The 10605-nt window shown below is 46.3% G+C and overlaps 1 protein-coding gene across 1 annotated transcript in view; it reads left to right on the top strand.

The window, feature by feature from the left end:
- Nucleotides 1-10605, top strand: part of Ank3 (ankyrin 3) — a 368541-nt gene that overhangs the window by 280043 nt on the left and 77893 nt on the right. Inside the window, exon 26 of the mRNA XM_023706118.1 lies at nt 9702-9808. Within this exon, the coding sequence (XP_023561886.1) occupies nt 9702-9808 (107 nt within the window). The remainder of the gene's footprint in view (nt 1-9701; nt 9809-10605) is intronic.

Here is a 10605-nt window from a genome sequence, read left to right as displayed (position 1 = left end):
CTGGCATTTTTCTGTGGCTGCTCTCATTTTCCTGGCCACAGACCTAGCATGTTCTGTGGCCACTTCCTTACTTTAGTTTAGGCACTCAGTTGCTTAGTGGCTGTACGCCGCAGTCTGTACTATAAAATCCGTGGAAGGACATGACACTGAACCTTGGTGCTTTGGGCCCCAGTTTCTTTCTTGTCCTGCTAAAGAGCTTTCTGACAATATACTAAAAAGACATCAGCTTCCTTAGAAAAATTGAAAAAGCTGTGCATTCTGCTAGCTCTTTTGACCTGGGATGCCAAGGCAAAGCAACACAGGAGTAGGTGCAGTCAGTCGAGGATACGTGCGCTTCTTTTGATTTTTTTTTTTAAAGTGACCACATTGAAAATGCTCAGACTGGCACGCACAGGCAACCCCCACAGAGTAACAGGAGGGTCCCTCGGCATAGCTGTGCGCGGCTTCAGCTGCGCTGTGCGCACGGGGACCCCTTGCTTGTTTTCTGTATTGCTGATTTGAACCACAGAACTCTTCTGTTCTTTCCCCTAAATGCCAACAACTTTGACAGCCCCGTGTTTCTCATAGAAAATACAAAGTTCACGCTCCTCACCCTCTCCAGCAAGTCTCTGGCCACAGACAACAATGTCTCCATGTGGTCACTCCTAATGGCCGCTATCTAGATGCAAACACTTGTCACGTCTTCTACCTAATGACTTTTCATTCAGCTGGTGGCCGGAATCCTGGCCACACGTGGTACACTATTTGCCATGCATTTTGTTCCAGTGGCCAGGATTCCGGCATCTCTGAATTAGTTTTGGTCTTTTTTGAAGCTAAGCATCATTTCATCTATCAGAGTCACATGATGTGCTAGGTACTGCCTGACATATCAGCAAGTGGCGGGCAACTTGGTGGGCCCTCTAATAAAACCCACACGCTTGCTTTTACAAGATCTGAGTGCTTTCCATTAGCTCAATAATAGAAAACAGAATGCCTAAGCCAGCAGGTCGGCAAAGCTGACAGTTTTTCCTACCTGACCCTTCCCATCCCACAACACACCCTCCCGCACCCCCATGACACACACCTGCGATTCTAAGGGGACCTCAGAAAAACGCATGGTGGCAGAAGGTTGCCAGCCTGGGATTAAAGATTTGCTAGAGATAGTCCCTGGGGAGATAAGCACCTTGGACTAGGGACATTTAATATGCTGCTTTCTCTCTTCAAAATGCTTTGCCAGCACACTCAGGCGACCCAGTCAACACCTCACAAAGATGGGTCAGCAAGATTGCATGTGTTTTTAAGGGAAAGAGCTTGGCATTGTGGGTTAGTTAAGGTGGCACGGTCATGTCTGGAGCTCGGTGCGAACTTGCTCAGCTTGCATGCGGGTCTTAGGTGGTCCGTTTTTAAATTGAAGTTCTTAGGCAAGTTATTATGAGACCAATCAGATTTGAAAATCCCCCTCCCCAAAATACTGAGCTTCATAATTGTTTATATTGTACTTTCCAAATGAAGTCCTAAGGGCAACAATAGTTGATTTTAAGAAAAATAAGTTGGGAAGAAAAGCCCTGGTTTCCTGTTAGATTGACTTTCATTGTTATTGTGCTACTTCCATCAGGTTTTATTTTATGAGATCAATTTCATAAGAGAAGGTTTCAGAATGTGGCTAGAGATGATAGGGGAGGGAGGGAGGGAGGGAGGAAGGAAGGGAGGAAGAGAGGCAGGCAGGCAGGCAGGCAGGCAGGCAGGCAGGCAGACAGACAGCAATGTCTCCATGCGGCTAAGCCGGGTGGCTACACAAGCCTACTATTTTGGCTGGCAGTTTGCCATTTTGCTCACGGTCTACTGTATGCCACAGTAATGCCACACGTGGTACACTACTTGCCATGCATTTTGTTCAAGAGGCTGTTTAGCTGCCACTACCTTATGGCACAGGCATTCTCATTGCCATCTTACAAACTAAGGGACTCGGGCCGAAAGGAGAGGCTTAAGTGCTCAACGCCACATAGAGATTAAGTTGAGGAGCCAAGAATGGGCTTTAGGTCCTTTGGCTGCTCCGACCTGCCCTGCTGACCACTGTGTGGCAAATGTCCCTGTGGCCCATCCTGACAAGGCACGCGGGCTGCGGGATGACTCCAGCACTGACACCGCTACTGCTGTTTTGTGATTCCAGGAGCTGCTCTCACTTTTCCCGGTAGACTGTGCTTAAAATGTCCATAAGAGGACACAGCGTGTTCCATGATTAAAACCTAGAGTGCTAGGCTGGTATCTGGGCAGCTACTGGCACAGCAGAGTAGAATTTTCAGGTCTGCACATTGCATCATTCCCGTATGACAAGGAAGTGGGCAGTGAGCATTTTCCTCTTGTCAACCCCAGTGGAGGTTCAGTGTGGTCCTGGACTCGCCACTGCCTGGACTGTGTTCTCTTATTCTTTACGCTGGGAAACTGGCACACCGGGTGCGGCTCTCCTCAACGGGCCTTCGCTTCCTGGCCTTCCGGGCCGGTCACATCATCCACTGCTGTCAACTCCTGTTCACCATTTTCCAGATGAGGTGGGCTGAGTCCAGCGTGTGAGCTATCGCTGTGCGGTCTCTAGTTAGCATCAACCTGCATGGCCACCGGCTGACTGACAGGTCACAACCTTTCTCAGGCTCCTGGAGGTGCCAGAGGTGACAGACAAGGAGCCTAGAGCGCCAGTCCTGGACCTGACTAGGTGGTCCAAAGCTGACCCGGCACCCACCTGAGAGCCGCTGGATTGACGTGAATCCAGTTGCTGTTTCTTTTTCCTCTTCTTTCTCCCATGCCCAATACTTTCCCCGCCCTGCTTGCTGCTTCTGGGCCTGAGCGTTTATTTCCAGCCCTGGTGTCTGGGTGTGTCCTGGAAGGCCAGTGTGTACCGCTCTCCTCTTTCCTGTGACGAGCCAGGCTGCTGAGAAACTAATTTTGGAAAGTATTAAGCTCCTGGAGACAGTGATATCAGCATTAGTCAGGCGCTGGGCTCTGTAGAATAACGTGTATTTTGATGTCAGTAGTATCCTTGTTTCACTTCCAAGATAAAAGCCACATGCCTATTCATGTTACCCTCGACAGGGAAGTGAAACTTCAGCCCGAGTCTGTGCGAAGCCTTCTCCACCGCAGTGTTCTGCTAGCGCCGCTCTGTGCAGTGTTGGCTTTAAGTGGCCACATTTCTGAGTCTGTCTGAGCCTCGGTTTGCTTATCCGTAAAATGCGTATTACTGCTAGAATAACAGGTTCTGAGGACTCAGAGAAGAAATGACCATAAAGAGCAGCTCCTGTCCCCAGTAAGTCGTGGCACAGCTGGTGCAGAGGGACCTGAACATTGGCTCAGTCACAGAACAAGACGCAGGTCTTTACAAGGTGTGTCCCCGTCGCTGCATGTTCTGTGGGCTTGACAGGACCATCGTGTGCGTGCAGCCAGAAGGGCCCAGGGCTGGGCCTGGCACATTGTTTTCGTTGTTTTCCCTGTAAATTTTAACAAATAAGCTAATGTAAATGAAAATCCTTTGAAAAGTACAAAAGGCTTTGGGTGTGCAGGAAGGGCCTTATTATAATTCCCTACCACAACTGCATGAGCGCCAGAGTTTTCATGCCCACGCATTTTTATTGGCTCTCTCCCTTGCCAGGCTTGCTGATGCCCACCTGGAATCCAGCGCTCAGGAAGCTGAGGCAAGAGGTTGCTGTGTGTTCAAGGCCCGCGTGGGCTACACAGTGAGCCTAAGGCCAGCCTGAGGGGCATAGTGAAACCGTGGCTCAAAAAGCCACAGAGAGAGAGAGAGAGAGAGAGAGAGAGAGAGAGAGAGAGAGAGAGAGAGAGAGAGAGAAGCAAATAAATAAAATCAGACCTGAAAGGAAAGCAACCTAATCAGAGGGCCAGTGTGGGCTACATAGTGAGTTCAAGGCCAGCGTGACTTGTGTGGCAGGACCCTGTCTCAAGAAAAGAAAAAACCTGCATCAACAGACACCCAAGTAGAAAAATGAGCAGCCTGAGAAGGAGGACAGTCTAATGGGAGCGGTCTAAGACCGCACAGCCTGCAAGTCCAATTAGAGCATCTCTCCGAAGGCGCTTTCAGTGAGGAAAGGCAAATATCAGGAATAGGGCCGCTCCTTGTTCCCGAGGGACAGAGTTCATGTGAAACTGAGGGCTGAGCGAGAATGTGCTGGGCAGAGCACACTTGGGCCAAACGGAAGAAGAGAAAACTTAGAAGCAAAATAGAAAAATGCCCTGGGTCTGGAGGACGCCAGGCTGAACATCAAGGAACAGCACAGAGAGCTCCTCTGTCCTGGTGTCTGGACTGTTTCTTTGCACTGTGGGAACCTGAGAGAAATCCCTGTGTGGGACCTCTGGAATGGTTTGGGGCATGAGTCCTGGTGTCTGGCTCTGCCCCACCCTCCTGCCTAACTGCAAGGGAACCCACTGAGCTTCTGCTATGCCATGTCTAGATCATGTGTTCTGACCCTAAATGAGTGTGAAGTGACAAGGAAAGGGCCACAGTCATGCAGTCACACTGCCCCTCCACAATGGGAGGCTCAGCACAGGGCGGTGACAGTCCCCCCTGACAAGCGGCAAAGCCACCTCCAGGTCCAAGTTCGTACCTCTGCAGAAAGCCCAGTCTCTCCATTCAGGCCTAGGGATGCCCCTCACCAGATCTAGCTGCCTTCAGCTTCATGGTATGTGGGACCTCCCGAGCATTTCAAGGTCAGTTGGCTCAGCAGTAACATGGAGAAGATGCTTTTCTTTGCTGTCCTGCACAGCAGGACAGAGCAAGGCATCATATGAGGAGTGGTCCCCGCACCTCTATTTCAGTTATGCAAATGTGATAGGATCTGCTCACAAACAGTGTACTCTGAGCAATCCTCCATGAAGAAAAGCAAAGCCAACAAATCCAGAAGAGTTAGCATGGGGACACCTAAGAGTGTATTTCAGTGTTGCTTGGGCTACTTCCTGCAGCACCTTGCTTTGATTGAGTATGGCACTGGGCTGCTTGTGTTGGGCCAGAGCTTCTGGAAGCGGCAACAGTTTGCGAGAGTGGAGGGGTGAAGCAAGGACTCCTGGGAGCATGGAATGCCAGTGTGCTGGCCCACTCGGGCCTTGATAAATATTGCATGATGGCGGTGATACCTTTTTGTGTGATATCATTCATTGTTTCAATAATTAATGTTACCAGGGCATATTTCTGTGAGTACCAAAGGTAAATAATTTACTGTAATTGCCAAAGAGAAGTGACATGACTAATTTATCAGACTTTTAAAGAAAGATGGCCCTTCATGGAAAATAAGCTCAGGGCCTCGACTGTAAGAACTGTAGCTCATTCCCACCACCAACACACTACAAAGCAGCAACATTTTACCCTCGTCTAAAGGGTGATAGACTGTGGTCTTCAGAACTATCGTGAGGAGTGAGGAGCGGGTGCCAAAAGCCACCCTAAACCTCACATTTAACCTTCGCTTGGCTGGCAGAATGGTTTATTGCTATTTTGAAGGAAGAATCTTTGTTCCACGAACTCTTATTGGACTAATTACACTTATGCCCACTGGATGTGCCCTTTCTTGTTGGATGCGGACAAGTTGTTCCTTGTTTATTTTTGCATTTTCCTAAGCCCATGACAGTGACTGGCATATAAATGTTCTACAAGTTATTTCTCAATTTAATTTTTGGGCTGTTTTTTTAAAAAATCTGCAATGCACAGCAGGTTTTTAAGTTTAAATTTTAGTATTATGTAAAAGATGCAGAGGAAAGGTCATAGGTATACCTGATAGGGAAAAAAACACAATCCCCGGTGTCCCTGCAGTCCTTAGCTCTTCCTTTCCAGGGACAACTGCTTTGAAGACCTTTCTATGACTCATTCTGTTTCCGAGTCTCTAAATGTCACATGTAGGCTAAGTGACATTAACCTTTTGTTGACTTGGCTCCACCTCAGGAGTCGGTTACTGACTGCCCCAAAAGGAAGGTAAAGCTCTGAGTCCTCCCAGGACCCTTTCCTCTGCGTGCGCATTTCCTAGCCTTTTATTTCTCAAAGCAGTTGCGTTTGTTGTTGCTGCTGCTGTTGTCTAAGTGCTTAGAGCTCACGTTTTGCCTTTGGAAGTGTTGTTCATAGATACTGCCTGTGTTACAGTTTACTCTTCAGCACTTTATTTGCCCTAAAATATTGTCACTTACTTGGTGTTCTCTGTACACATGACAAGTCCACCCTCCAAGCTCTGCCCCCGCACACTTCTCTCAGTCTGCTCACACTCACCCTCTTCACTCTTCTCTCTGAGCATTCTCACTTGTCAAGTCCTCGAATGCGCCCTGCACATGGACCCTCTCAGCTCTTCCTGCGTCACCATGCAAATCCCCTCTGTTGTCTCCTGGGTTGGGTTTCATGGTGGTGGTGGCAGCTGCTGCTGCTCCTGAGGCTCCTCTTCCCCTCCCCTCCTTCTCCCTCTTCTTCCTCTTCATCTTCTTTAAAGGGAAGAGCTTACCGCTCATTTGGATGGAGTCTATCTTTCAATATTTTTTGAGGTTTTACGTACCAGAAAATATAAATATATTTGCACCCTTGGCTTGGCTAGCTACAGAATTCTGAGTAGGAAATCATTTCGTCTTCCTGCAGTGGGAATCGAGCTGCGGCCTTTGCTGTCACTTTTGCTGTTAAGTGTGGCAGAAGGACACCTCAGAGTATGACAGTCATCAAGCCTGTTGCTCAGTGGATTTGTTTTACCCTGGAAACTCAAGTCTGTAGTGCTAAGAACGCTTCCAGAGTAGTTTCCTTAGTGTTTGTTTGTTTGTTTGTTTGTTTGTTTGTACTGGAGATCAAACTCAGGACCTTGTGCTTGCAAGCAAGCACTTATGCTGCTGAGCTATCTCCCTGGCTCTAGAAATTCTTTTTTGGAGGAGGAAGATTTGAACTTTTCTCTCCCACCCTTTTAAGTTTCTCCTTATAGTTGCTTTTATTTCAAGGTAAATGTTAAAATACTTTCTGAAGATTTTTTCCTCAATTTTAAAAAATAATAATCAGTTGTTTCATAGGCATAAAGACGTCATCTCTCTCTGGATTGTAATAAAAAATTTTAAACTTCTATTTGTCCATTTTCTCCGTATTGTGTTTGCCTGTTTGTTTCTCACATTGGATGCTTTTCTCGGCTGCCTGGTAGCCCCGGGCTGTCCCTCATTGGCAGTCTCACTGGGGCTCTCTGTGTGGCGCAGGCTGTGCGGGCCGTGACTTCCAGAGGAGCGTGGAACCCTTTAGTGGGACGTTCCGGTGGGGAGGTCAGAGGCCTCAGAGACGTCTCACTTGCTGCCTAGCACCTCTCTGCCCCTGACGGTCTGTCCCTGGGAGTCTGGAAAGGAAGCAGCTCTGGCCCGAGCACCCCCGGCTTGCTCTCTGAGTTCCCACTCCAGCACACTGTCACCCTCTGGCCTCTGCCCGACTCCATGCTTCTGTCTTTAGCTGGGCTTGTTGGTGATGCTGGGGAAGCTGAGACTTTAGCCATGGGTTTGTGCAGTGCCAGTCCCTTTTTAAATACTCTTTTAGCCAATCCTTTTTTTCTGCTGATGTCTTTTCAGTTAGTCTCCCTGCCCCCCCCCGTGTGTGTGTGTGTGTGTGTGTGTGTGTGTTAAGTACTTGACTCTTGACTGCTGGCTTACTGTGGTGTTGTTAGAGGGAAGTCTTTATCAGGAAAAGAACTGAAATTGTTTTGGCTTCGTTCTGTGAGATGGTGCTTTTCATCAGACTTGAAGCATCGCTAGCCTTTATCATTTGAAGTGCCCCTCTGTTTTGCTCTTTTCTAACCCTACTTCTGAGCTACAACTCAGACATACGGCAGCTCCATCCCTGTGTTGCCAGTGTCCCATTCTGTTTTCCTTTTTTTAACCTATTTTCCATTGTGTGTATTTTTCTGCACATAGTAACCCTGTTTTCCACTGTCTAAGTCAAGATCAGGTGTCATGGTTTGACTTGGACAGATACATGTGATTCTCATGTTTATTCCAGTGTTGTGGATTCTCTTTTTGTCTTGCCCCCTATTTTCTTAGGCACATGCGTCATAGCCACCACAAGCATAGGTACTGTTAGCTCGCCTCAAAATCTGAATGACCTAGGAGTCCACCTGGAAAGCCTGTCAGAGTAAATAAAATCTGAAAGGTACAATAGATACTGTGAAAGGCAAAGGGATTGTTCAAAAGGAAGGAACAAGTGGGAAGAGGGAAGGGAGAAAAGGAAGCAAGAAGGAAGGGAAAGATGTATTGTGTATGCGTGCAGGATGGCTTGGTAACTGCACTGCTGATTTCTACGGATTTAGCGAAAGGAGCAATTGATGCTTCCATTTTTCTTTCTCTCTCCTTTTTAATTTTTTATAACTTTTTTTGACTGATTCTGCATGCTTGTATCTGGTAATCTGAACAACTAATTTGAAGGCAACAATATGCAATAGAACAACCATTGTTGAATTCCTGTCATTTTATGTAGTGGAATTCTGTATTGTTTCTACGGTTTGTTTTACTATTGTTCTCTTTAAAAAATAAAACGATGAAAGAGAGAAAGAGAGAGAGAGAGAGAGAGAGAGAGAGAGAGAGAGCGCACGAGCACGCGCAAGCGGCTGGCTATCCCGTTTGGTTTAGTTTTGCCTTTCTGCTTTGTTCACACAAGAAACTGTAGCCTTGCCAAGTGGCTACATTCCTCTGGAGACAGGTCACCTCCCGCTGGTAGGCCAGCAGAGAAGGTGAATTTACATAAGTGCTGTGTGACAACTGATTGCGCCACTGGAGCTTCAAGAAGGTGATTTTATCCAGTCCAGACTTTCTAAAGGAGGCCAGCTTCTGGCCTCAGTACGTTCAGACAGCGGGTTTGTCCTGACCCTTCAGCACCCTGATTTGAAGTCCTGCTGTGAACTTTAACTCCACTTTTCCTTGCAAGTTCTGAGCCCTGGAATCAGTTTCTCAGGGAACTTCCCAGGAGTTCCACTGCAGTTCAGAGGGATCTCTCTGGTGGGCTTTCAGCGTCCTGTTCTGCACAACCCTGGGATTCAGCAGATGTTCTTAGTGGGAATAGCTCAGAGCCATTCAATCCTTACCAAAAATCTCCTGCGTTTTCCTTTTCTTAGTATTGGTCCCTGTTAGATACAAAGCCCAAGTGCTGCCTGCACTAGTAAAGGACAAACGTCCCCAAGTTACAAATGCTAACTGTCCCACTTCCCCAGTAGAGGTTTTTCAGTTCTCAGGCCTCTACTGCCCTCTGCCGACGCCAGACACGGGTCCTGTATTTTCTCTGACTGACTTGACAGGAGTCTTCGTTTGCTGCTAGGAGCTGTCTCACCTGGAAGCAAAAGTTGTACTTTTTATTTTCACTTTGAGAATAAGGAAAAGATTTTGCAGTTATTGTAGGATTAATTTAGACCTCGGTTGAAATTTGGAAATAGTTCCGTGCTATTCCCTTCACCATGCAAATTGCTTTACAATGCTTTAAGATGTTGAAATAACAGAGACTGTTCAGCTGCTGTGGGAATCGCAGCAGTGTTTTTCATTGCTCATGAGCGGACTTTCATGGAGACCTGCAGAAGAGAAATTTGAAATTATTAACTTTGAATGTCAGTCTACCTTGATTTTTAGAGAAGTACAGCTCTATTCTCTCTCTGTGTGTGTGTGTGTGTGTGTGTGTGTGTGTGTGTGTGTGTGAAAACAGCAGCTTGTGTGTGACGTAGTGACAGGAGACACTGTTTTCTTTTCAGCACCTAACGTTCACAAGGGAACTGGATTCAGATTCTCTTAGACATTATAGCTGGGCTGCGGACACCCTGGACAATGTGAACCTTGTCTCAAGCCCGGTTCATTCTGGGTAAGTAACCTAAATGTCTTTTTTTGTCCTTTTATCCTGCTACATTAACATTGCATTTATTATTTGTAGCTCTAAATCCATTTTCACAGGTTTTATACATGAACATATGTTCATTGGTATGGGCTACATGCGTACATAAATCATTAAATACACATTTTTAGGCAAATCTGTGTATCTTTTTATTGCTAAAAACAATGTTGGGAAAATTAAATTATTGGCACAGCAAAATTCCTTTCTCTTCTGATCTTCTCTTAAGTTTTTAATTTTCATTTTCAATTAAAACAGTTTTTAAGCTGTTTAAAGCACTCATTTTTCTTTAGTTTACTTTGCTGGTCTGATTAATTCTTTTCTAGGTGTCTGATTTTTCTTCCCCCAAAAAATTAAATATGTAATTCTGTTAATTGACCTCATTAGCTGGCTTGCTGATTTTGTGCTTCATATCTAATGGTAGAAAAAAAAAATCAATCAAATATTTTCTTTTTTAATAGCCATTAAGTTCCAGCATTCTCATCCTGTTTGGGGCGTGATGGTAGGGCCAAGGTTGAATCTGGAGGAACCCTACCACTGAGCTACGTGGCCAGTCCTTTACTTTCTTTTTTTTTTTTTTTTTCAGTCCTTTTCATCTTGAGACAATTTCAATAAATTTCCAGGGCTGGCCTTGAACTCCCAATCCTCCTGCGTCAGTCTCTCATGTGCTGGGATTACAGGTGTGAACACCACACCTATATTCTCATGCAATACAGGCCTATCATTTGACTGACAATGTTTTATTTACTTTTCCTGAAAAAAAAAAAAAA

The sequence above is a fragment of the Octodon degus genome, unplaced genomic scaffold (assembly GCF_000260255.1).
Source record: "Octodon degus isolate 3935 unplaced genomic scaffold, OctDeg1.0 scaffold00240, whole genome shotgun sequence".
NCBI classification, from domain to species: Eukaryota; Metazoa; Chordata; class Mammalia; order Rodentia; family Octodontidae; genus Octodon; species Octodon degus.
This window is presented reverse-complemented; position numbering and strand designations above follow the sequence as displayed.